The sequence below is a fragment of the Oncorhynchus kisutch genome, linkage group LG13 (genome assembly GCF_002021735.2).
Source record: "Oncorhynchus kisutch isolate 150728-3 linkage group LG13, Okis_V2, whole genome shotgun sequence".
Taxonomy (NCBI): domain Eukaryota; kingdom Metazoa; phylum Chordata; class Actinopteri; order Salmoniformes; family Salmonidae; genus Oncorhynchus; species Oncorhynchus kisutch.
In genome coordinates this window covers 41,798,879-41,825,656 of record NC_034186.2, presented here as the reverse complement: position 1 = coordinate 41,825,656, position 26,778 = coordinate 41,798,879, and the positions used below count along the sequence as shown (strand labels likewise).

The 26,778-nt window shown below is 42.3% G+C and overlaps 2 protein-coding genes across 12 annotated transcripts; one reads left to right on the top strand and one right to left on the bottom strand.

Moving 5' to 3' along the window:
• Positions 1-6,358: 6,358 nt before the first annotated feature.
• Positions 6,359-8,385, bottom strand: LOC109902355 (growth arrest and DNA damage-inducible protein GADD45 beta). The gene is made up of 4 exons (XM_020498639.2): positions 8,124-8,385; positions 7,838-7,939; positions 7,454-7,670; positions 6,359-7,297 (listed from the first exon to the last, which is right to left on the bottom strand). Exons 1-4 carry the CDS (start codon positions 8,165-8,167, stop codon positions 7,184-7,186), a joined length of 477 nt encoding a protein of 158 aa, XP_020354228.1. The 5' UTR covers positions 8,168-8,385; the 3' UTR covers positions 6,359-7,183.
• Positions 8,386-10,797: 2,412 nt separating this feature from the next.
• LOC109902357 (survival of motor neuron protein) lies at positions 10,798-26,295 on the top strand. 11 transcript variants are annotated; one of them, XM_020498642.2, is made up of 11 exons: positions 10,806-11,095; positions 11,270-11,347; positions 15,678-15,803; positions 15,981-16,085; positions 17,146-17,352; positions 17,525-17,653; positions 17,842-17,979; positions 19,668-19,817; positions 21,505-21,568; positions 25,842-25,887; positions 26,067-26,295. In XM_020498642.2, exons 1-9 carry the CDS (start codon positions 11,048-11,050, stop codon positions 21,565-21,567), a joined length of 1,044 nt encoding a protein of 347 aa, XP_020354231.1. In that variant the 5' UTR covers positions 10,806-11,047; the 3' UTR covers position 21,568; positions 25,842-25,887; positions 26,067-26,295. The 11 variants fall into 11 exon arrangements, 8 of the variants coding, with proteins under 8 accessions (XP_020354229.1, XP_020354231.1, XP_031642131.1 ...); XR_002256870.2 differs by lacking the exon at positions 21,505-21,568 and having other exon boundaries at positions 10,798-11,095; positions 25,297-25,887; XM_031786271.1 differs by lacking the exon at positions 25,842-25,887.
• Positions 26,296-26,778: the final 483 nt, after the last annotated feature.

Genomic DNA, 26,778 nt, shown 5'->3' with positions numbered 1-26,778 from the left:
ACACAGAACCTAGGCGGAAATCGTAGGAGATTCTCGTTTTCTCCTGAGTGAACAATACCGTGTCGTGGTGATGATGTGTAATTAAACAGCAATAACAAATATGTGACATTGGAGAAAATAACGAGTGTTTCCCTGTCCTGAGTGCCTTCTAAATAATATACAGTATTATAACGTTGTCGTTCGCGGATATAAATTGGCGTGATTTATTAATTTTCTTCTTCAAAAAACCTGCCACATTTCTCAGCACCAGAAATGCTCAATTTTGCTATGACTGATCATCTTCCTGTGACTGTGATGCAGCATCCAATGTCTCAAATCCAACTTTACATAAGAAATGAAACTAGGACCCTTTAATTTATGTCACATGACCTGTATTTGATTTTTTTTCTCCAGAAATTAGAGTTACACCAAAATTATTTACATTTTCTGAGGATGGTGCTGGACCATCGACATAAAAAAAAGGGGACAGTTTGATGAAAACTCTTTAAATAAAGGTTAAAATCCAGGTCATGTGACATGATTCACCAAAATACAGGGACCTAGCAATGACGACACCCATACGTGGTAGAATACATGTCAGTAGCCAAGTGTGATTGGTTCAGGTTGTACTCATTATTTAACAAAGATAAAGACTAGAAACACTTGATACAGAGCCAGCAAAGATACTCTGGCTACCCCTTGCCGTTTCTATGGCAATGTGACGCACACTTTACCGAGCTGCATTGTGTGTATGTGGTCATCTCACTCCATAAAAACAGAGCAGCAATAGATCTGGGCATGATGCTATGATAATGAAGACTTCGAAAATAGCCCTCTGTCTCTGTAACAAAAAATATGCCTTCTATTTAAGGAATGCATGAAACTCTGTTTTAAGATTTACCAGAGCTATTATTGTTGCTTTCTAGTGCGAAATCTTTATCTTACATGTCTACAGAATGAGACATATACAGTCTCTCATGTGCTTGCCTCATGTATTCCAATACATCTTAAAAGCTAGAAGGGAGATTCAATTCTGGCTGTAATAATGGCCAGGAATGATGTCCACAAAATGGCAATCAATATTTTTGCAAATGTTGAGACGAGAGAATATTGCGCTCTCTCTCTCTAACACACACACACACGTGGAAAACTCTGTGACATTTGTTTGATGTCTGTCTGGTTGCAGGACAGCCAGAACACAGGTATGATGTATATCTTGGAGCCACACACTGGATTCCATTTTACGCTCTAAACCACATGCTCTTCTGATAGAGAGTAAGTGTTTATGGCAAAAGCCACCCCAGAATTACATTTCACATTTTTGTAGATGCTCTTATCCAGTGAGTACATTCATTTTCATACTAGTCCCCCATGGGAATCGAAACCCACAGCCCTGGCAACACAAGCGACATGCTCTACCAACTGAGCCGCACAGGACCACTTCTATAGGGCTCCTGTTTATGGTATCATTGGTTACTTGTAACTCCTCCCGACATGTATAACGTGCTGCAGGGATAAATGACACAGTCTATTCTAAAGCCTTATCACACCAGTTTGGGGCCTATTTAGTCTCGGACACTGATCTGTGGTTGCCATAGTGACCTAATTATAGTGTGTGTGTGTGTGTGTGTGTGTGTGTGTGTGTGTGTGTGTGTGTGTGTGTGTGTGTGTGTGTGTGTGTGTGTGTGTGTGTGTGTGTGTGTGTGTGTGTGTGTGTGAGACCAATGATCCCACCGCACACCTACTACTAGGGCTTCTTTCACGATTCGCTTTCTCTCCCTGTCTATCCCCTTCTATTTTGTCTGGACAGGATTCCCCAACCTCACTGATAGAAACCTGCAAGTGCGGTGACAGTGGTTTTAGATTAGGCTATGTTCACTGTTTGCACATATGTACAGTAAAAGTCTAAAGTTTGGACACATCTACTCATTCAAGGGTTTTTCTTTATTTAAAAAAAACTATTTTCTACGTAGAATAATAGTGAAGGCATTAAAACTATGAAATAACACATGAAATCATGTAACAAACAAAAAAGTGTTCTTCAAATTTTTTTTATTCAAAGTAGCCACCCTTTGCCTTGATGACAGCTTTGCACACTCTTGGCATTCTCTCTACCAGCTTCATGAGGTATGTACCTGGAATGCATTTCAATTAACAGGCGTGCCTTGTTAAAAGTTCATTTGTGGAATGTATTTTCTTCTTAATGCGTTTCGGCCAATCAGTTGTGTTGTGACAAGGTAGGTGTGGTAAACCTATTTGGTTAAAGGCCATCCATATTATTGGCAAGAACAGCTCAAATAAGCAAAGAGAAACGACAGTCTATCATTACTTTAAGACATAAAGGTCAGTCAATATGGAAAAATTCAAGAACCATCAAGAGCTATGATGAAACTGGCTCTCATGAGGACCGCCACAGGAAAGGAAGACCTAGAGTTACCTCTGTTGCAGAGGATAAGTTCCTTAGACTTACCAGCCTCAGATATTGCAGCCCAAATAAATAAACTGTTCAGAGGAGACTGCGTGAATCAGGCCTTTGTGGTCGATTGCTGCAAAGAAACCTCTACTAAAGTACACTAACAATAAGAAGAGAATTGTTTGTGCCACGAAACACTAACAATGGACATTAGACTGGTGGAAATCTGTCCTTTGGTCTGATGAGTCCAAATTTGAGATTTTTGGTTCCAACCGCCGTGTCTTTGTTGGACGCAGAGTAGGTGAACGGATGATCTCCATGTCAAGATCGTTTGTAGAGAAGGACCAAGGCGCAGCGTGATTACAGTTCCACATAATTTATTAAAGGGAAACTATAAAACAAAATAAGAAACAAACAACGAACCGTGACTACACAGGTGCTACATACACTAACTCAAAAACAATATCCCACAAAACACAGGTGGAAAAAGGCTCCCTAAATATGATCCCCAATTAGAGACAACTAGAATACCCCCCAGTCACGCTCTGACCTAAACACCATAGAGAACCAAGGGCTCTCTATGGTCAGGGCGTGACAGTCCCCCCCCCCCCAAAGGTGCGGACTCCGGCCGCAAAACCTGAAACCAAATGGGGAGGGTAGGGTTTGATTAGTGTCGGTGGCAACTTCGGTGCGGGGTGAAGAACCCACTCATCCCGTGGAACCGGCAGCATCGGGGGCGGCTCTGGTGCGGGCCGAAGATCCCGCTCATCCCGTGGATCCAGCCATGGACCCAGGCTGAACAATGTGCCTGGCCTGGACCTCGGTGTCAAGGAAGGCTCCTGTCATGGAGTGGGACTGGACACCAGCCCTGGCCTGGACCTCGGTGCAGAGGAAGGCTCCCGCCATGGAGCGGGACTGGACGCCATATCTGGACTGGGCATCGGCGCAGAGGAGAGCTCCTGCCATGGAGCTGGACTGGACGCCGTGTTTGGAAGCTCCGGACCGTTGACCCTCGTTGAAGGTTCCAGACCGTTGACCGTCGCCGGAGGTTCCGGGCTGTGGACAGTCTGAGGAGGTTCCGGACTGTGGACCATCTCAGGAGGTTCCGGACTGTGGACCGTCTCAGGAGGTTCCGGACTGTGAACTGTCGCCGGAAGCTCTGGAATGGGAACTGTCGCCGGAAGCCCTGGACTGGGAACTGTCGCTGGAAGCCCTGGACTGGGTGACACTCCACATGTGTGGTTCCCACTGTGAAGCATGGAGGAGGAGGTGTGATGGTGCGGGGGGTGCTTTGCTGGTGACACTGTCTGTGATTTATTTAGAATTCCAGGCATACTTAACCAGAATGGCTACTACAGCATTCTGTAGTGATACGCCATCACATCTGGTTTGCGCTTAGTGGGACTATCATTTGTTTTTCAACAAGACAATGACCCAACACACCTCCAGGCTGTGTAAGGGCTATAAGGCCAAATTGTAGAGGGATGGAGTGCTGCAACAGATGACCTGGCCACCACAATCACACGACCTCAACCCAATTGAGATGGTTTGGCATGAGCTGGACCGCAGAGTGAAGGAAAAGCAGCCAACAAGTGCTCAGCAAATGTGGGAACTCGTTCAAGAATGTTGGAAAAGCATTCCAGATGAAGCTGGTTGAGAGAATGTCAAGAGTGTGCAAAGCTGTCATCAAGGCAAAGGGTGGCTACTTAAAAGATTCTAAAACAAAAACATATATTTAGCTTTGTTTAACACTTTTTTGGTTTCTACATGATTCCATATGTGTTATTTCATTGTTTTGATGTATTCAATATTATACTACAATGTAGAAAATAGTAAAAAACAAACAAAAAAACAACCTTTGAATTAGTTGGTGTGTCCTAATTTTTTAATGGTACTGTATGTACTGTATACGTATAATGAAAGGTGTATCAGAGGACATACACTGAGTGTGCAAAACATTAGAAAAACCTGCTCTTTCCATGACATAGACTGACCAGGTGAATCCAGGTGAAAGCTATGAACCATTATTGATGTCCCCTGTTAAATCCACTTCAATCAGTGTAGATGAAGGGGAGGAGACAGGTTAAATAATCATTTTCAAGCCTAAACGATTGAGACATGCATGTATATGTGTGCCATTCAGGGGGTGAATGGGCAAGACAAAATATTTAAGTACCTTTGAACGGGGTATGGTGGTAGGTGCCAGGCGCACCGGTATGAGTATGTCAAGAACTGCAATGCTACTGGGTTTTTCACACTCAACATTTTCCCATGTGTATATATCATGAATGGTCCATCACCCAAAGAACATCCAGCCAACTTGTCACAACTGTGGGAAGCATTGGAGGCAACATGGGCCAGCATAACTGTGGAACGCTTTCCTTGTAAAGTCCATGCCCCGACAAATTGAGGCTGTTCTGAGAGCAAAATGGGGTGCAACTCAATATTAGGACGGTGTATTTAATGTTTTGTACACTCAGTGTAGTATAGCCTGCAGTATGTCGATTTTGGACTGTAGATGTCCAAATAGGCTTGTTTCCCTCCCCTTAAACCACCTCTGCACTCTGCAGCTTATTTTATTATATATTGCAGCTCTCTGTCCAATTTTTTGGAGAGAAGATTTGGACTTATTTGCCTATTACAACATCATTACTAGGCTACAGCTCATCCCAGTGGCACCCTTGTCTCTCCGATGTACCAAACTATCGTAGTTCAAACCTTAAGCCTTATCTAGATCAGCCAACTGTCTGTTACCTGTGTCCCAGACAGGCCAACAATAGATTGAGTGAACTGCCGTTAGTGACCTAGGACTAAGCTGTACCCTAGGCACACGAAAGGTCCAGGACAACTGCCAAGTCAAGGAAGTATACTGCATTTCTGGGCCTATATGGAGTCACAGTCTGTTCCTGGGCAGGGTGTCACAACAGTGCTGGCCGCCATCCAGGATGTGAAGTAGTTACCAGTAAAGCCAGGAGACGGGTCTGCACCCTCATCTATTTGTACACCCAGATCTTGATACACTCTGTTTGTTTGCACAAGGGGTTTTGAAAGAGGATAAGTGCCGTCAACAGTACAAGGAAGGAGAATATACCACGAGCCATGCTGCAATCCTTTTTTCAGTTAGTGTCTCATTGGGGGCAAAAATCAGTTTGTGAAGGAAAAATCAGTTTGAAACTACAGTACAGCCCACCTGTTTGGTTGGTTCCTATTTGTCTTTTTAAACAACAAAAGACCCATAACTGAAACTAGGTTTGACCTGTCTTTTTACATTAATTGCACAAGAAACTCAGGTGAAAGGATTCAATCTTTACGTAGACCGATTCAAGATTTGAGAGCTTAGATGCTTCCAACTACCCGTGCATGGCATTTGAGTGATGAAGGCTCTCTGGATATCAAACTGTAGGCTACTGTGGATGCATCACAGCATCAGAAAGCTACTGTCTGGCCTAAAGTAAACAGTGTATCTCAACAATGTGTATGAAAGTACACGATTGCATTTAATAATGGTGTTGTGAAACCTACATCTTGGTGAGAAATAGCAAGACATTAGTTCATATGCATTAGGCTGGGTGTCATTTAAAACTCCAGCCTTGGAAAAACAGTATATAGGCTACATTCTGATGCAGGTTTTCATTCATGGCTGTAAAGTTGAAATGGCATCAAGTGTAAGTAAAGTATTGGGACTGTTTTAGGAAGTGTTGCTGATTCCATGTGTACATTATAGACAGGACAAGGGTGAACATAAAATACTCTGAATTGGTTCCTTATAATCCAATAGGTATAGGCCTGTTAATTACTGTCTGATTGATTCCCAGCTGGAGTGAAGTTCATATATGTGCAATACTGCACAGTAGGCCTAGGTTACCAGAAACAATGTTGGAGAACACTGAAACAGTACCCAAAGCACACCTCGGCAAATAATTGCACGCCCCCTTTCCCATAGGATAAAGCACTCAGAGAATTCAATTTCAGTTCAATCATTTATTCAAATAAGTTTAACATTCTATTCAACAATGCATTTCACTGTTATATATTACTCTGTTCAACTTAAATAATGGCAATACATTAGTTAATTGTGTCAATGTCAAATAAATCAATACATGGCAACATTGTGGCATTGTTACATTGTGGCATTGTTACATTGTTTTTGACCCTCTTAACAGGCAGCCACCTGGCTATGAGTGTAACCAGAATACTCTATCAAAAATATTTTACACAATACCCTATCGATATCTCTTACACAATAACACCCATAGGCATTGTTGCTCTGAAGACTTCTGCATTGCACTGTTACTCATAACATCCAACTGTAGAGCATTGCAGTCATTCACATTGCACATTGCATCATAAACACACTGACTTCCACGTCAGAAAGCATAGGGTTAAACTCAGTTTCAAGTCTGTATTCTCATTGATACAGTTGCTTTGTCCCTCCTCTCAAATAACGAAACTGCAAGTCCGTTCCCACGCGATGCAACCGCCCCCGCCGGTTGTTCCAACATGGCTGGGCAAACAGCAGCGAGATTTCTCTACAGTTCGTTCCTACGCCCCACTCCCGCCGACACAGTTCCTTTCCGCGAAGGAAGAGAGCGGGGTCAGATGCGTCATGGTTGTATGCGCATTGTCCATCGGAACCTTCGCATGCTCATCTCCGTCACTGGATAGCGGCCCAGAGCAGGCAAACACAGGCATGTCGACGATGCCTTCTTGAACGCCTTTCTCATTCTGGAAGAATGACGACTTGTTCACTTGTTTTCATCGCTTTCACGTTTCTCAGCGAGGGTCATTAGTTCAGCGCTCCTGCAGGGACAGGTAAGGTACCCATTGGTTCTTGCAACGACTCTCCTCGCAGTAGTTGCCGACATCCTGCAACGCTTGGCATTTCAGAGATTGGCACTGGGTGTTCTGTAGGCAAAAGGGGGAGAGATATCGTCAGGAATGTCTTGAATTAGGAAATTGTGATGATTTGATCATTTCGATGTATTCAAAATGAATAACTACGCATAAAGCCTATTGCCCGTTCAGTGTAATCCAAATAAGAATATAGGAGGATGTACTTACAGTGACAAGGATGCAGTGCAGATCATTGGGCTCGTTGCCGTTGCTGTCAGCGGTGCTTGGCTCGCCAAGAACCTGAGCGAGGCGCCTCATGCCGGAGACACGCAGTATGTTGATGTCGTTGTCGCAACAGAAGGCTTGGATGAGCGTGAAGTGAATCTGCAGTGGAATGACATCCTCGTCAGTCGCCAGAACACACAACACAACACTGTCAGGATCACTGCAGAAAGAAAGGGAATAGTACATGAATGATCTGTTCTGTATATCAAATATAGATACATATGCAGACAAAAGTCTTGCAATGGGCGTCATGCTTGCAGCTATGCACCATTGACTCATATTATGGAATGGTCAATCATAGGATAGAATGGTCAATAATGTACTTACACATTCATCAGCTTTGCAGACTCGTAGACTCCCACAGTCAGGCAGTCTTGTTGCTGCGCTGCCACCAGCAGCTCTTCTAGTGCTTGATTCACGGTCTCCATCCTTCAAGAAAAATACATTATGTTAGTTATGCACCGCAATTGAGAATAGGCTACTAACACCTGGTGAATTCAGTACTGAGGCTATATGTGCTTCACGGTTCACTGCCAAACCATCTACTCTCAATGCACAGTATGTTGCAGCAAGGTGTCAGCTATTATGAGCGACAAATGTACAAGGAACTTACTTTTTCTCAGTGATATTGCATCCAACGAGTTCCTCCAGAGTCATATTGAAATCCGTAATTGTATAATCCACAAGGATATCCAGGATAATCTCCAATGAGTATATTCCCGAATCGGGGTTTGCAGAACGTCCGTGTCAATGAAGTAATCCAATATGGTATAGGTTAACTTGCAGTGTTTCAGCGTAAACTCGCTCGTTGTTGAATTGCAAAGTCCTTGTAATAGTTCTCCTGTCTGTGGCTCAGTGGTTTCTGACACAATCGTGCGAAACTCAATGGTTATATCCACTCTCGTCATGGGCGTGGTGTTACTCACTCGCTACTTTCCTGATTTGTTCATTGGTATACATGGAATCCCTACTCTTTTCAACCATTGGCTGTTTACGCCAACACATTTCGGGGACCCACGTGGGCTGTCTCAGAGAATCCCCCACCTTCCTCGCTCAGTATCAATTTGTTTACTTCTACGGTGTGCCACCGAATTAATTTCTTTAGCTTCTCCATTGCTGCGTATTTCTTCATATTGGGGTCGACACTGTGATCATGTCTATGAAAGTATGTTTAATTTAACATAAGCTATATTGTTCCATTACATTTTTCAATACAACAATTAATGCAATTGTTTTTATGCCAAAAATAACATTGTGACAAAGTCCGTTGGTTGATTGCACCGCAGTCAGAGGAGTTTGCAGAGAGGGACACATTGTTAACATCCATGTTTGTTACCATAGCACCTGGCCTCCCTCTTGTTAAACCACGTGCAGCAAGCAGCCCATAGTACTGTACTGTGTAACCAAGATGCGTCCAGACAGTTAAACCAATGTAAATGACATTTTCTTGGGGTATCTGCTCCCCTACCTGTTTTTTTCTTCTGAAAGTCGTCTATCTTATAGAATGTGACCGAATTTCTGCGGTGAACTCAGCTACCTGGAACTTTCATCACCTATACCTAGCTTCTAGTTCCACCGTGGCAAATTGCATCTGCAGTCACAGGATCTATTAGTGGATTGCGTTATCCTGTCTGTTACGGAATCTCACTTTACAGACAGACAGGTAAACTAGGCTACTCCATTTGTCTCAATTCTAACTTCTTCCAATCCATATGTTGCATGATACTGAAGGCTACTTACTGTATGGGCCTATGAATGCTTATTACATTGTTATTATATGCTTATTACATTGTTATTATATGCTTATTACATTGTTATTATATGTGCATTGGCCTATAGCATCCAATACTTATAGGTTTATATGTTAGCCAATACTCTCGGGAACAGTTTTCAATTATATGTTTTTAAGGCCTGTTCTATAGAGTATGGTGATTGTAAGAAAGAACAGTGGGGTTTCACATTAGATCGCTCACCACGTGTCGCCCCTCAGTGGACTCTGTGCTGCATCGCAAGGAAACTGCAAGTTGAAACATGTTGTAACAAGTTGCAACTCTTACTGTCCCCCCTTATGCTGAATTGTGTCATGAGACCAAGACCAAGCTCTCACATTGTACTGAAAAAGCCACATTTCTGCAGATAATGCAGATACTCTGCAGATGATATCCATATAGATAAAGTAGACTGCTTACTAATTTGTATAAATATACAACTTTTAAATAAACCTCATGTTATTGTTCAACTCTAGGGGCTACATATTTTAATTGTCATATTGGCTCAAAACGTTCATTGTTTGCTTAAACATGTACCTAATGAGAGTGCTAGAACAGTGATCAGAAAGCCGTATGTGCAGTGAGGCTATAATAAAACGTTGTTCTTCTTAGCGTGGAGCGCCGTTTAGTGGCCAATTGAATATCTACACTCTCGAAGACTGATATTGATTCAGACTAGTCGCACTTTACACAGTATCAGGTGTGGCCCATTTTGGAGAAATTCGCTGATTTGTTCCCTGATCTGCTCCCAATTCTGAAATCACGCGTTTCACGCTATATGAATGTAAACCAAACAGACAATGGGGACAATTAGCAACCACTACTTGATACTGCAGTAGTGTAGTTCAGGTTTGATAGGCTTATATCATAAATTGTCAAGCGACTGGAAAGGCTTATCTTGAGCTGTGAATAGCGCAGTTGTGATGAAATCAAATTATAGCACACTAGTCCACAAATACAATCTAGGCTATCGATGTTCTTCTTCTCTTGGTGAAGATGTCATGCACTGTCAACTTTGTAGCAGTTGATCAATTCCTTGATAAATCGGCGGATTATGTTATTAACAAATAGATGTGACTGCTTAGCCTATATTTGATCGTTAGTATTTCTGGGCCCCGAATTTCTGGACTCATATCGGTGTGAATCTCTAGTCACAGATGAAAGGGAACGTTCTAATCTTCTGCCCAAGTCCATTCCGAACGGTATCTGATTATAAGGGGGGAATTGCGTGCTTTAAAAAAAAGAAGTAATTTTGGTAGACCTGCAACTTGTAATACAGAGGTCTCGCGTTCTTCATATGGGGTGCATGGAAAGACACCCTGGGGAACTCACTGTGGTTATCCTAACACGGTAATTAATATTGAGGGCCAACTAGAACTCTGACTTTCCGACAAGGTCATTGACGTCATGATTTGACCTCGTATTTTTCCGAGTTCCCAGTTGTCTTGAACGCACCATTAATGTAGCCTAATTGTGTTTTCAAGGTGACTGTGAACTCGGGAAAAAAACGTGGTCAAATCATGACCTTCAAGTCGGTGCTCTAGACAGATGCCAGAGTTTCCTACTTGGAATTCCAAGTTGGATGACGGTTCAAAACTAATTTTCCCACATTTGTAGTTATCTTGAACACACTGAAGTCGGATATTTCCGAGTTCCCAGGTGTTTTGAACGATGCGCAATCAAAGCGTTTGCTACTAAACTTGACAATGGCCTAATGTCACGAAAAATATAACAAGTTAATACGTGTGTTTAATTCAACTAGCTAGTTATGGATGAATATTATGAAAGTATTGTTTTCCGAAGTGAAAGAGTCGAGGTAAGGGTTTTATCGCATAACGTGAAGTTACTAGCTAACTAACGTTACAATCTCAACCAAGCTGATGATGAGCCAGTTAACCAATGAGAAAGTTAATAGCTAACGTCCATTGCTAGCTACTTCTTATTATTACGAAGTTAAAATGTAAAGTATGTTGTTACTGTTTTGATGTAGGATAACGTGTCTTTAGCTGTGGCTACTGACGACTCCGCACTGGTAAAGGCCTATGAAGACGGGCTCCGAACATTTCGGGTAAAGTTTGACAAGTATACAAGTGGATGGATGAACTAATTTGGTGTAGTGCAGAGCCATAGATGTTTTCTCCCCTAAATACTTGGCTCTGATGTAGCGTTACTTAGCTAGCTAGCTTCCTTCAGCTCAAAGAGACAAGACAAAGGGAAAGGAAGCGCCTCATGAGATTTGTCCCTTGTGAGTCGATGGTGGTGGGGAGTATTTTATTACTGATCCCCATTAGCTGCTGCTACTCTTCCTGGTGTCCAAACAAGCGGCAATTGCATACAAAATAAAACAGTACATGACACACTATACCACACCATATCTATACTGAACGAAAATATAAATGCAACAATATAAAATATTTTACTGAGTTACAATTCATATAAGGAAATCACTCAATTGAAATGAATGAATTAGGCCCTAATCTATATCTGGGAATAAAAACATGCACTTGTTAGTAGCATTAAAAAGAAAGGTTGTGGCGTGGATCAGATAACCAGTCAGTATCTGGTGTGACCACCATTTGCCTCATGCAGCTCGACACATCTCCTTCACATAGAGTTGATCAGGCTGTTGATTGTGTCCTGTGGAATGTTGTCCCACTCCTCTTCAATGACTGTGCAAAGTTGCTGGATATTGGCGGGAACTGGAACACGCTGTCGTACTTGTTGGTACAGAGCATCTCAGAGCATGCTCAATGGGTGACATGTCTAGTGAGTATGCAGGCCATGGAAGAACTGGGGAATGTTCAGCTTCCAGGAGTTGTGTACAGATCCTTTTGACATGGTGCCGTGCATTTTCATGCTGAAAAATGAGGTGATGGCAGCAGATAAATGGCACGGTATCTCTGCATTCTAATTTCCATTGATAAACTGCAATTGAGTTCACTGTCCATACCATAAATGACATTGGAGGCAAAATGAATGTCAATTTCTCTTATGGTAGAAAAATTAACATTTACATTCTCTGTAACAGCTCTGGTGGACCTTCCTGTAGTCAGCATGCCAATGGCACGCTCTGTCAAAACTTGAGACATCTGGGTCATTGTGTTTTGTGACAACGGCACATTTTAGTAGCTATTTATTGGCTCCAGCACAAGGTGCACCTGTAAAATGATCATGCCGTTTAATCAGCTTCTTGATATGCCACCGGTCAGATGGATGGATGCAACATTATTTTGTGAAATAAGCTTTTTGTGCGTATGGAACATTTCTGGGTTCTTTTATTCGGCTCATGAAACATGGGACCAACACTTTACATGTTGGGATTATATATATTTTTTTCAGTGTAAAATACAAAATCCATAATACAGCAATATTAAAGTGTATAGTAGTGTGTGTCTGTCTCTTCACAATCCGCACTGTTCCATAAGGTGTAGTTTTATCTTAAAATGTTTTTGTTTGTTGATTTGACTGCTTAACTGAGTTAGTTGATGTGGAATAGAGTTCCATGTAGTCATGGCTCTATGTAGTACTGTGCGTTTATTTCATAAACATTTTTAGGGGGTAGAGCAGCTTTAATATTGCAGATTGTAGCTTCCATCAGTGTAATTGACTGCATGATTTCCAGTCCCCCGTATGTATGTATGTATGTATGTATGTATGTATGTATGTATGTATGTATGTATGTATGTATGTATGTATGTATGTATGTATGTATGTGTATATAAAAAAAATTAAGGGAACACTAAAATAACACATCCTAGATCTGAATGAATGAAATATTCTTATTAAATACTTTTTTCTTTACATAATTGAATGTGCTGACAACAAAATCACACAAAAATTATCAATGGAAATCAAATTTGTCACACTCAAAGTTAAAGTGGAAAACCACACTACAGGCTGATCCAACTTTGATGTAATGTCCTTAAAACAAGTCAAAATGAGGCTCGGTAGTGTGTGTGACCTCCATGTGCCTGTATGACCTCCCTACAACGCCTGGGCATGCTCCTGATGAGGTGGCGGATGATCTCCTGAGGGATCTCCTCCCAGACCTGGACTAAAGCATCTGCCAACTCCTGGACAGTCTGTGGTGCAACGTGGCGTTGGTGGATGGAGCGAGACATGATGTCCCAGATGTGCTCAATTGGATTCAGGTCTGGGGAACAGGTGGGCCAGTCCTTAGCATCAAGGCCTTCCTCTTGCAGGAACTGCTGACACACTCCAGCCACATGAGGTCTAGCATTGTCTTGCATTAGGAGGAACCCAGGGCCAACCGCACCAGCATATGGTCTCACAAGGGGTACCTAATGGCAGTCAGGCTACCTCTGGCGAGCACATGGAGGGCTGTGCGGCCCCCCCAAAGAAATGCCACCCCACACCATGACTGACCCACCGCCAAACCGGTCATGCTGGAGGATGTTGCAGGCAGCAAAACGTTCTCCACGGCGTCTCCAGACTCTGTCACGTCTGTCACATGTGCTCAGTGTGAACCTGCTTCCATCTGTGAAGAGCACAGGGCGCCAGTGGCGAATTTGCCAATCTTGGTGTTCTCTGGCAAATGCCAAACGTCCTGCACGGTGTTGGGCTGTAAGCACAACCCCCACCTGTGGACGTCGGGCCCTCATACCACCCTCATGGAGTCTGTTTCTGACCGTTTGAACAGACGCATGCACATTTGTGGCCTGCTGGAGGTCATTTTGCTGGGCTCTGGCAGTGCTCCTCCTTGCACAAAGGCGGAGGTAGCGGTCCTGCTGCTGGGTTGTTGGCCTCCTCCACGTCTCCTGATGTACTGGCCTGTCTCCTGGTAGCACCTCCATGCTCTGGACACTACGCTGACAGACACAGCAAACCTTCTTGTCACAGCTCGCATTGATGTGCCATCCTGGATGAGCTGCACTACCCGAGCCACTTGTGTGGGTTGTAGACTCCGTCTCATGTTACCACTAGAGTGAAAGCACCGCCAGCATTCAAACGTGACCAAAACATCAGCCAGGAAGCATAGGAACTGAGAAGTGGTCTGTGGTCACCACCTGCAGAACCACTCCTTTATTGGGGGTGTCTTGCTATTTGCCTATAATTTCCAAACGTTGTCTATTCCATTTGCACAATAGCATGTGACATTTATTGTCAATCAGTGTTGCTTCCTAAGTGGACAGTTTGATTTCACAGAAGTGTGATTAACTTGGAGTTACATTTTGTTGTTTAAGTGTTCCCTTTATTTTTTTGAGCAGTGTATATACATTTTACAAACACAATATATTTTACATTAGTTATCTTTGTTTTGTTTTAGTCCCACCCTTCAGCTCCACTCAACCTCTCTCATCTATCTCTTAACAACATCCAGTAGTACTTTGCATTTCCCATAGTCTGTTCTGGACTTGGGGACTGTGAAGAGACCTCTGGTGGCATGTCTTGTGGGGTATGCATGGGTGTCTGAGCATTTAAACTGACAGCTCGGTGCTTTCAGCATGTTAATACTTCTCCCAAAGACGAGTAATGATGCAGTCAGCCTCTCCTCTACTGTGAGCCAGGAGAGATTGACATGCATGTTATTGATGTTATTTCCCCGTGTACATTTAAGGGCCAGCCCTGCTGCTCTGTTCTGGGCCAACTGTAATTTGCCTATGTCCCTCTTTGTGGCGGCCAGAATTTGACCATAATTTGACTGAGCAGTAGTCCAGGTACGACAAAACTGGTGCCTGTAAGACTTGTTTTGTTGACGGCGACGTCTTGAAACGAAAAACAGTACATTAATGAATCTCCTTTGTTTCATTCATACTTCAGAGCTTAAACAATGAAAAAGAGAGTAGTGAGAAGCTTTGTGACAATCTACAGAAATTGTTTGAATCAGAATTGTCCAAATCTTGTGTGCCAGGTCTGGAACCAAGTGACCCAAGGGCAGACTCCAAGGTAATAAGTCTATAGATAGACTGACATTTTTGGGGTGTGCAGGCTTGAAGCTTTTTCTCATCATTGTTTCATCTTGGTATCTGAGTCTCTAAATGTTTTGTGGTCAGAGGATGGCCCCTTCTAACTCATGACATTCACCCCTTGTGAGTCGAAGAATGGGAGGCACGTGTTAAAACCCCCCAAAAATAGCATGAATGTCTCCTTCATGTCTGGCTGTCTTTCAGATTATTTTGTGCCCAATAGAAATGAATGGTAATTAATATATTGTGCCATTTTGGAGTTACTTTTAATATAAATAAGAATAAAATATGTTTCTAAACACTTCTACATTAATTTGGATGCTACCATTTATTACAGGTAATCCTGAATGAATTGTGAATAGGGATGAATGAGAATGTTAAGAGGGTCAAATGTCATACCCCCAAGACATGACAATGATCCAATAACGAATCCTGCATTTTCTCCTGTAATATTTGTTTAATCCTTTTTAGAGCTGTAATGATGAAAAAGAGAGCAAAGAGAAGCTTGGAAACAACCCACCGAAATTGACAGACTCAAAACTCCCCAAATCTCATGTGTTGAGTAAGGAGCCGGTTGAACCAAAGGCAAACTCAAAGGTAATCAGTTAGGCTATACGGGAGACTTGAGTTTTTTGGGATGTGGTCAGCAGGTGGCACCTTCCAAGTCATGAGATTCATCCTTGTGAATTGAGGATGGGAGGAATGTCTTAAAACCAAATAGAAGAACACTTTTCCAAAACAGGTCCTGAATAATCTCATCGTTTCATCTTTTAGAGGGCTGAAAAAGAGAGCGGTGAGAAGCTTGCAGACAATCCGCAGACGCTGTCTGAATCATATGTGCCGACCAAAGGACCAGTTGACCCGAAGACAAACTCAAAGGTAATCAATTAGGCATAGGTTGAAAATGAACACTTGGAATATGTAGGGGTGATGCTTTTCCACAATGCTCTTTCTGTGATTCTTTCAATAGTGGGAGGTAGGGTCCCATTTAGAGGTCGACTGATTGTGATTTATCAACGCTGGTACCGATTTATTGGAGGACCAAAAAAATCCGATACATATTAATTGGTCAGAGGGACAAGTTACAACGTATATTTGTAGCAAGTAGAATTTGATGCATGCAAAGTCTTTGGGTTTTTAAATGGTAAATGCAGATGAGCAACCCTATGCTTCAGCCTAAAGCCACTATGCTGCATCAGTCGAGCTAAAGGTTACAATGGTTTTAAAGGGACAATTCTATTTCAGATGGTGTTTAATTTGAATTTATTTTGGAGTAGAATGTCCGTTTAAGAAGTGTCCTTCTCTGTTGTCCCCCCCCCCAAAAAAGATCCAAGGGGGTAGACCCCAGCCCCCCGCTACCTTTGCCAACGCTACTGAAAAAATCCTAGGAGAAACACAACTCCTTTTGTTTTTCTTTCATCCTTCAGAGATGTAATGATGAAAAAGATAGCGAAAGAGAAGCTTGGAGACAACCGACCAGAACTGAGAGAATCAAAACTCCCCGAATCTCAACAAACTTTTGCTTAGGGCCCTGAAAGGCTAGAGCCGGCTCTGACTGCATGTGTGGGTATGGATGTGGGTACACAGACCTGTGAGCCACTGCGTTCAGATTTTTTGTGGTCCCCACTCCCGTCAAAGTTGGCCATCCCTGAGTTAGGCTATACAGAAGACTGAGATTGTGGCATGTGGTCAGCAGATGGCCCCTTCCAAAACCAAAAAGCAGGAATTCTGCGTTTTTATGTCTTTATCAGGAGAACACTTTGTTCTTGTAGCAAAACGTGCTACGGTGTAAAACGTTTTGCAACGGTGTGTGACTAATAAAGAAACCCATGGTAAAAGATTCATGATAGCACTGTTAACTCGACTTCTTTCGGTTCCTTTTCTCAAGCTTGCTGTTATTACTACCAGTTGTAGTAATAAAAACACCTATGTGTACCAGGTGTGGAGGCTGGGATACCGGTGTCGTACGGTGTACTCCGAGGATGGCCTGGTTTACCCAGCGGTGCTGGTGTGGTTGAGGGGCGAACGCTGCCGGGTGAAGTTTGAAGGCTACGGGAATGAGGAAGAGCTGGAGCTGAGCAGCCTGCTATCTCCAGTAGAACTGGGAGGCCACAGAGGAAGAGTTGATGCCAAAGTGCAACAAGGGGTAACACTTCACTTGAACATTCATTTTTGGCCTTGTATGACAGATGGAATAAGTGTTACTTGTAGGGTCATCATTTTATAGTATCAAAGTTTAAATTACCACAAACATGTCAGTCAATCCAGGATAAAGCAGTGCGTGGGTCTGTCCATTAAGGCAATTCTCTTGTGCCTAGGCTGTTGATGGGTTCAGCTCCACTAGTAACAACATTGCTGATTGGAAGAGGATGGAAAGAGTTTGGAGGACAGCTCAACAAGAGGGACGAGAGGAGCTGTCCTCACCTCAGCCACCTAAGTTTGCTCCAGTGAGTCTGGGTGCTGTTCCCTCTGTTTCAGGACACCTGGAATTTCATTGTTGACCAATGGCCATGCTTTACTGAGGTCTGATGTTTACTGATAAGGAAGTTTGCATTCAATTATTTAAGACTTGTCACTATGGCATGTGACAATTCTGATATTTGTTGTAAGATTTGTGTGTGTGTGTGATATTTAGGGAAAAGACTATGGCAAAAGCAGCTATGACTTTGGCAAGGAGCATGGGGATAAGAAGAAGCCAAGTGGCCGGCGAGAGGTACCAAACAATCACCCCTTTTCCTTCTTTCCTCCAGTGCCACCGCCCAAGGACTCTCTGGTGAGACTACTGTGTGTGTTCTTACCTACATTTCTATCTTCAACCTGTGTGAGACTGTTGTGTTTATTTATTTACTTATCTATTGTTCACCTAATACCTTTTTTACGCTGTTGGTTAGAGCCTGTAAGTAAGCATTTCACTGTGCTGTTGTATTTGGCGCACGTGACAAATACACTTTTGATTTGATTGGCTACCTCCATGTCGTGGGTGTGCAATAAATAAGAGCTACTCAGCTTGTATTTCATATACGTGCCTTCAGAAAGTATTCAGACCCCTTGACTTTTGCTACATTTTGTTAGGTTACAGCCTTATTCCAAATTGTTTATCCCCCTCATCAATCTACACACAGTACCCCATAATGACGAAGCAAAAATAGGTTTTCAGACATGTTTGCTAATTTATATTTTTAAACCAACTTAAATATCACATTTACTTAAGTATTCAGACCCTTTACTCAGTACTTTGTTGAAGCACCTTTGGCAGTGATTACAGCCTTGATTCTTCTTGGGTATGAAGCTACAAGCTTGGCACACCTGTATTTGGAGAGTTTATCCTATTCTTCTCTGCAGATCCTCTCAAGCTCTGTCAGGTTGGAAGGGGAGTGTTGCTGCACAGCTCTTTTCAAGTCTCTCCAGAGATGTTCGAGCGGGTTCAAGTCCGGGCTCTTGCTGGGCCACTCAAGGATATTGAGACTTGTCCTGAAGCCACTGTGTGCGTAGGGTCGTTGTCCTGTTGGAAGGTTATCCTTTGCCCCAGTCGGAGGTCCAGAGCGCTCTGGATCAGGTTTTCATTAAGGATCTCTCTCTACTTTTCTCTGTTCATCTTTGCCTTGATACTGACTAGTCTCCCAGTCCCTACTGCTGAAAAACATCCCCACAGCATGATGATGCTGCCACCACCATGCTTCACCGTAGGGATGGTTTCCTTCAGATGTGACGCTTTGCATTCAGGCCAAAGAGCTCAATATTGGTTTCATCAGACCAGATAATTTTATTTCTTAATTTCTGGGAGTCTTTAGGTGCCTTTTGGCAAACTCCAAGCGGGCTATCATGTCCCTTTTTACTGAGGAGTGGCTTCCGTCTTCCACTCAACCATGAAGGCCTGGTTGGCGGAGTGCACAGAGGAACTCTAGAGCTCTGTCAGAGTGACCATCGGGTTCTTGGTCTCCTCCCTGACCAATGCCCTTCTCCCCCGATTGCTCAATTTGGACGGGCGGCCAGCTCTAGAAAGAGACACAGTCCTGTTTCGTAGCTCTACGGACAATTCCTTCGACCTCATGGCTTGGTTTTTGCTCTGACATGCACTGTCAACTGTGGGACCTTATATGGACAGGTGTGTGCTTTCCAAATAATTTCCAACCAATTGAATTTACCACAGGTGGACTCCAATCAAGTTGTAGAAACATCTCAAGGATGATCAATGGAAACGGGATGCACCTGAGCTCAATCTCGAGTCTGAATACCTATGTAAAATAAGGTATTTCAGTTTTGTATAAATTTGCAAACATTTCTGAACCTGTTTTCGCTTTGTTATTATGGGGTATTGTGTGTACGTAGATTGCTGACGATTTTTTTGTATTTAATACATTTTAGAATAAGGCTGTAACGTAACAAAATGTGGAAAAAGTCAAAGGGTCTGAATACTTGCCGAATGCACTGTAGGTGTAATAATGGTATCTTCTTCTCCAGGACTTCCTGCCTCCTCCACCTCCACCGTGTGTATGGCCCCCCCGAGCAGTGCTGGCCGATGCTAGCGATGGGCTAGACTCAGCCGTGACAGACATATCCAGCATGCTCCTGTCCTGGTACCTGTGTGGCTACCACACCGGCTGCTACATGGTTAGCAAGAGCCTTTTCCATTTCTAGACCATGCATTCCTATTGACACTGCCATGTGCATTCAGAAAGTATTCAGACCTATTGACCTTTTCCACATTTCGTTACAGCCTTATTCTAAAATTAATAACCCTCCTCAATCTACACACAATACCCCATAATGACAAAGCGAAAGAAAAAAAAATCACATTTATTACAAATAAAAAACGGATACCTTACTTAGCAAAAGGTCTGAATACTTATGTATGAGCCTCGAAATTGAGCCCAGGAGCTTCCTGTTTCCATTGATCCTCCTTGATGTTTCTACAACTTGATTGGAGTTCACCTGTGGTAAATTAAATTGATTGGTCCAACAATTGACGGTGCATGTCCGAGCAAAAACCAAGCCATGAGATCGAAGGAATTGTCCGTAGAGATCTGAGACAGGATTGTGTCGAGGCACAGATCTGGGGAAAGGTACCAGAACATTTATGCAGCATGACGGTTCCCAAGAACCCAGTGGCCACCATCATTCTTAAATGGAAGAAGTTTGCAACCACCAAGACTCTTCTTAGAGCTGGCCGCCTGGCCATACTGAACAATTGGGGGAGAAGGGCCTTGGTCAGGGAGGTGACCAAGAACCCGATGGTCCCTGACAGAGCTCCAGAGTTCCTCTGTGGAGATGGGAGAACCTTCCAGAAGGACAACCATCTCTGCAGCACTCCACCAATTTAGTCTTAATGGTAGAGTGGTAAAGGACTCTCGCACCATGAGAAACAAGATTCTCTGGTCTGACGAAACCAAAATTGAACTCTTTGGGCTGAATACCAAGTGTCACGTCTGGAGGAAACCTGGCACCATCCCTACGGTGAAGCATGGTGGTGGCAGCATCATGCTGTGGGGATGTTTTTCAGGGACTGTCTGGGAGGTGAGTCCAGGATCGAGGGAAAGATGAACGGCGCAAAGTACAGAGCGATCCTTAATAAAAACCTGCTCCAGAGCTCTCAAGACCTCCGACTGGGGCGACGGTTCACCTTCCAACAGGACCACGACCCTAAGCACACAACCAAGACAACACAGGAGTGGCTTCGGGGCATGTCTATGAATGTCCTTGAGTGTGCCTTCAAGAGCCCGGACTTGACCACGATCGAACATCTCTGGAGAGACCTGAAAATATCTGTGCAGTGACGCTCCCCATCCAACCAGCCAGAGCTTGAGAGGATCTGCAGAGAAGAATAGGAGAAACTCTCCAAATACAGGTGTGCCAAGCTTGTAGCGTCATACTCAAGGCTGTAATCACTGCCAAAGGTGTTTCAACAAATTATTGAGTAAAGGGTATCTTTAAAAAATGTGCAAAGTAAAAAATAAAAAAAACGGTGTTTGCTTTGTCATTATGGGGTATTGTGTGTAGATTGATGAGGGGGAAAAAACTATTTAATCCATTTTAGAATAGGGCTGTTAAAGTAGCAAAATGTGGAAAAAGTCAAGGGGTCTGAATACTTTCCGAATGCACTGTAGGTTTCTAGGTAAATGTCAGTACTCCTCATTTAACATTTCAGGGTCTCGTATGGGGTATGACATGAATACTTATTTTTCTTGTCAACCTTAAATTGACCTCTCCTTGATATCCTTCTCCCGGATCGTGATTTTGAGCTGAACAGCTTTGTAGTGATTCCATAATGAAATATAGAACTTAACTTGTTGGTACTTAGGCAATGCAACAGACGAAAACAAGTCGCAGGAGGGCTGATAAAGAGAAACAGGCAGAGGAATAAGGTAAAGTGATCTACCTTCATGCGGTTTCAATTCCAATTCCACTGCTTTATCAAAGGTTATTTTAAATATTTGAATTGGGATGTGGGATGGCACTATCTATCGATTAAAACTGTAGGTTTATTTGAATCTTATAAAAGTAAAGGCCTAAGTTTTGCAGTCACTGAAGATTGCAGGCTGAGTAATTCTCGTATGAGGATATATTAGGACTGAAGATACCACCCTGGGGAATTCCACAGGTAGGCTATGTACTATTAAGCTCTCATAACTGCCTGCCTGTTCCCTTTCTAATGGGTTTTTAATTGTATTTATTTATTTCACCTTTATTTAACCAGGTAGGCAAGTTGAGAACAAGTTCTCATTTACAATGGCGACCTGGCCAAGATAAAGCTAAGCAGTTTGACACATACAACAACACAGTTACACATGGAGTAAAACAAACATACAGTCAATAATACGGTAGGAAAATAAGTCTATATACAATATGAGGAAATGAGGTGAGATAAGGGAGGTAGAGGCAAAAAAAGGCCATGGTGGTGAAGTAAATACAATATAGCAAGTAAAACACTGGAATGGTAGATTTGCAGTGTAAAAATGTGCAAAGTAGAGAGAGAAATAATGGGGTGCAAAGGAGCAATATAAAATAAATAAATACAGTAGGGGGAGAGGTAATTGTTTGGGCTAAATTATAGATGGGCTATGTACAGGTGCAGTAATCTGTGAGCTACTCTGACAGCTGGTGCTTAAAGCTAGTGAGGGAGAAGTGTTTCCAGTGTCAGAGATTTTTATAGTTCGTTCCAGTCATTGGCAGCAGAGAACTGGAAGGAGAGGCGGCCAAAGGAAGAATTGGTTATGGGGGTGACCAGAGAGATATACCTGTTGCAGCGCGTGCTACAGGTGGGTGATGCTATGTTGACCGGCGAGCTGAGATAAGGGGGGACTTTACCTAGCAAGGTCTTGTAGATGACCTGGAGCCAGTGGGTTTGGCGACGAGTATGAAGTGAGGGCCAGCCAACGAGAGCGTACAGGTTGCAGTGGTGGGTATTATATGGGGCTTTGGTGCCAAAATGGATGGCACTGTGATAGACTGCATCCAATTTATTGAGTAGGGTATTGGAAGCTATTTTGTAAATGACATCGCTGAAATTGAGGATCGGTAGGGTGGTCAGTTTTACAAGGTTATGTTTGGCAGCATGAGTGAAGGATGCTTTGTTGCAAAATAGGAAGCCAATTCTAGATTTAACTTTGGATTGGAGATGTTTGATGTGAGTCTGGAAGGAGAGTTTACAGTCTAACCAGACACCGAGGTATTTGTAGTTCTCCACATATTCTAAGTCAGAACCATCCAGAGTAGTGACGTTGGACGGGCAGGCAGGTGCAGGCAGCGATGGAGAGTTGTATGGCATTGAAGCTCATCTGGAGGGTTGTTAGCACAGTGTCCAAAGGGCCAGAAGTATACAGAATGATGTCGTCTGCGTAGAGGTGGATCAGGTTTAAGACCCAAGATTGGGGAAGAAGAGGAAAGAGCTGTCCTGTTGCAACAGGACAAGAGTTCCAAAGACTGAATGATCGTGTACTACACAGAGGTAGTCTAATTTTGGGCTCTGTGGGATGCATCACAGTTTGCAGGTTTTTTTCTTACTGAAAATGTGTGTTTTGACAAGAAGGTGATGTGGATAAGCAGTTAGGGGTATGTTGACCCTAGTTCAATATGGCGTTAACTTTGCTCTTTAAGAGGCTTTTTGGAAAACTATCTTTACTTTTCAGTTTTTGACACTTTTCAGTTTTTTTTATACTGTTGATAAAAGGTTTGCCAAGGATAGTTTTTGGGGGAAAGAGAAAATAATGGGATGCTAGTTTTTGGTCAAGTGGAAACCATTAGAATGAATTGTTGATCCCTCAGCTGTTGTCAGGAAATGTTGGTTTCAGTTCATTTGAGGAATTTATTTTACTGCTGTACATTGCAAATATATTGAACATTGCCGTACTGCCAAATTCTCTAAAACAAGGTTTGAGGCAGCATATGGTAAAATATAAAATTCTCTGGCAACAGCTCTGGTGGACATTCCTGCAGTCAGCATGCCAATTGCAGGCTCCCTCAAAACATTGAGACATCTGTGGCATTGTGTTGTTGTTTTTTAGAGTGGCCTTTCATTGCCCCCAGCACAAGGTGCACCTGTGTAATGATCATGCTCATCAGCTTCTTGATATGCCACACCTGTCAGGTGGATGGATTATCTTGGCAAAGGAGATGCTCACTAACAGGGATGTAAACAAATTTGTGCACATATCAAGAATAAGCTTTTTGTCTGTATGGGACATTTCTTCTGTGATCTTTTATTTCAGCTCATGAAATATGGGACCAATACTTTACATGTTGCGTTTTATATGTTTGTTCAGTATATATTCGGACAATCTGGGTGCTGTTTTCCCTGTTTCAGGACATCTGGAATACATTGTTGACCAATGGTCATGCTTCACTGATGTCTGCTTACTGATAAGGAAGTTTGTGTTCAATTATTTCAGACTTGTCACTTGCTTTTTTTTGTCAAGAGAAAAGGATTACGACCAAGTCACATGCCTTGGAATTTTGTTATGCATGTTTTATTTAGATGCAATTGAATAGTAATTGTTTAAAAGGATAGCAGACATGATAAACAATATAATATCAGACTGGTGGCAATTGGGTCTCTCAAACCACCCAGCATGGTTTACTCATCTCCTCACCTTTATCCCTGAGATTCACCACATAGTTTTCTTCAGGACGTAAGAACTATAGTGTCAATATTATGGCAATTAATTAAACTGTTTCTCAGAAATGTGTGAGCGAGTAGGGACTAGTTAAATTTTTACACTTTTATTAAACACCAATGTAAAAAAAATTGAGAAAAAAAATTGCATATTTTTGCATCAAGTATATGTGCAGCCTAAATGCAGAAAATGTGGTTTAAATCATTATTTGAGTCTTAAATGACACACACCTTCACCAGTCACCACGAAATTGAACTTTTAATAAGTCAATGATCTGTGTGGATGACGCAGTGTTCCAGATATAACACTGGGGGCCAATTTGGAACGACTCTTAGGTCAAGGATGAGGAGATGGGAAGCAGATGTGGTTTGACGTAGATGGTCAAAAGATCAAATGACCCTTAGACTCTCAAAATAGGATTGATTTAGTATCTATATTGGGAATTTGAATACTGTAGTTAGACAATTTTATGTAAAGAGTTCTTTGCAGAAACGCTGTAAGATTTCTATGGATTTTTGTCTAGGATACACAATAGCTGCCAATATACAGTACCAGTCAAAAGGTTTTTAAAATGTTTTATTTTAGTATTTTCTACATTGTAGAATAACAGTTTGAGTTGAATAAGTTATGTTCCCCTTAGAAAATGGCAAAAGCACATGTATACAACAAAAAAACATAAATCCACACCGTTGCCCTTCTCTCTCCCGTGTCTATGTACTGACATGTGGAACTGATAGATGCTCACACACACACGTTACAATTTACACACATTTCAAAACATTAACATGTAAACTGTTTTTTCCCCCCGTTATGTGTTGGACACCAGTAAGACTTGCTGTCACCATTGGCGTTGGCTAATGGGGATCCTAATAAATCAAATGTATAGGCAATGTGAACACATTTGACTCAACATGTTACCTGTCAAATCTTTCCATCATTTCAGTGTTATGATTATAGTAACAGATGATGTCAATGAAAAGTTGTTCCAGGTGGTCTGCCAGCCGGAATACGAGCCCAGACGTCTAGACCTACTGCTGCGCCTGCCCCGCCCGCGTCTCTTTGCTATCGACCTCCAATCAGGTTCAGTGCATTTCAGCACCATAATCGGCAGCCAGCTCCTCCTCCTCCGCGCTACCTACTCTGTGTTGGTACTGACGACCAGCTCCCACGACTTTCTGGAAAAAGAAAGGCGCTCCCCTGAAGAAGACTCAATCCAGACACCAGATGAAAAAAGATTATTGAAAAGTTCTTTAGTTAATGCTTGCTGGAATAACATGATTATGTTTTATAAAGGGTTTATAGGCCTACCAATAGGGTTCTAACTTCTAAAAAGTACATTGCTCAATGACTTGGACAGATGGTTTTGTGTGCTATCAATTCACACACATTGATTGCACGAATGGACACTAATGCATATAGCTCATAATGGTGAAACTGTTGAAACTGTTAGATTGTCTATGTTTATAAGCTACCATTGCAGACAGAAACATGGACATGCCAAACTAAACTTGTTTCTTCTCTGTAGTAAGCAGACATTGTCCTAGGATTAGAAGTTTGGTTGGGTTCCCATGGTAAGAGGATTGGGTTTAGGATTTACTTTATTGTAATATAATTGTATTGTAGAAACTTGTTTAGAAATGCCAGAGCATCGAAATGTTTGTCATTTGAGTGACCATTATTTTGTGTCTGATATTGTCAAGTAGGTTACAGTGTACTAGAGCAAAAATAAATAAGTTCTCTGTACCCACAGTGTGATGCGGATCAACAATGTGCAGTTGGCAAAGGTGCAAGAATTGGGAAGTTGTGCGAGTGTTCACGGGGAACGAGGGAATCGAGGATGACAGCTACCATCAGATCAATCATCACACTGTATGAGGACAAATTGTGTTTTCTCAAATGTTTCTCTTTTAGATATGTAAATGTTTAAGAATTGAATTAAATTTTTTGAAGACTTCTCTTTAATTAAAGAAGTAAACGTCTTTACTACCTACATCTCTGCATTGAAAATGTTGGGAGATATTACTCTAGAGGGTGCAACAGAGCTGAAATTTCAAGAGGCAAAACATGTCCACGTGTGAAAAGGAAACTACCACCTATTTTTATTAATAATAATACACATATTACAGCATTGTATTATCTGTCATCATTATGCTACCATAATAATCAAAATTGGCCTTAATTGACATGATATTTTAGACTAAATTTATTTGAGACTTTATTTTCAATTTGTCCAGAGAATATAGATTTGTATCAGATTGAAAATGTAGGACAGCAATGACAAAGCAGTGATGATTTATTTATATACAGTGCCTTAACGTATTCACACCCCTTGACTTTCCACGGCTACATTAAGTACTGCAGTGCATCTCCTCCTCATGGACTGCACCAGATTTGCCTGTTCTTGCTGTGAGATTTTACCCTGCTCTTCTACCAAGGCACCTGCAAGTTCCCAGACATTTCTG

Bases quoted from the DNA above. Each gene is read 5' to 3' on its own strand.
- LOC109902355 (XM_020498639.2), bottom strand. From the start codon at position 8,167: ATGACTCTGGAGGAACTCGTTGGATGCAATATCACTGAGAAAAA. The intron at 7,940-8,123 runs GTAAGTTCCTTG...TTTTTCTTGAAG, and splicing joins TGCAATATCACTGAGAAAAA to GATGGAGACCGTGAATCAAG. The intron at 7,298-7,453 runs GTAAGTACATCC...TTTTGCCTACAG, and splicing joins TGCACTGCATCCTTGTCACT to AACACCCAGTGCCAATCTCT.
- LOC109902357 (XM_020498640.2), top strand. From the start codon at position 11,048: ATGGATGAATATTATGAAAGTATTGTTTTCCGAAGTGAAAGAGTCGAG. The intron at 11,348-15,677 runs GTAAAGTTTGAC...AATCCTTTTTAG, and splicing joins ACGGGCTCCGAACATTTCGG to AGCTGTAATGATGAAAAAGA. The intron at 15,804-15,980 runs GTAATCAGTTAG...TTCATCTTTTAG, and splicing joins AACCAAAGGCAAACTCAAAG to AGGGCTGAAAAAGAGAGCGG.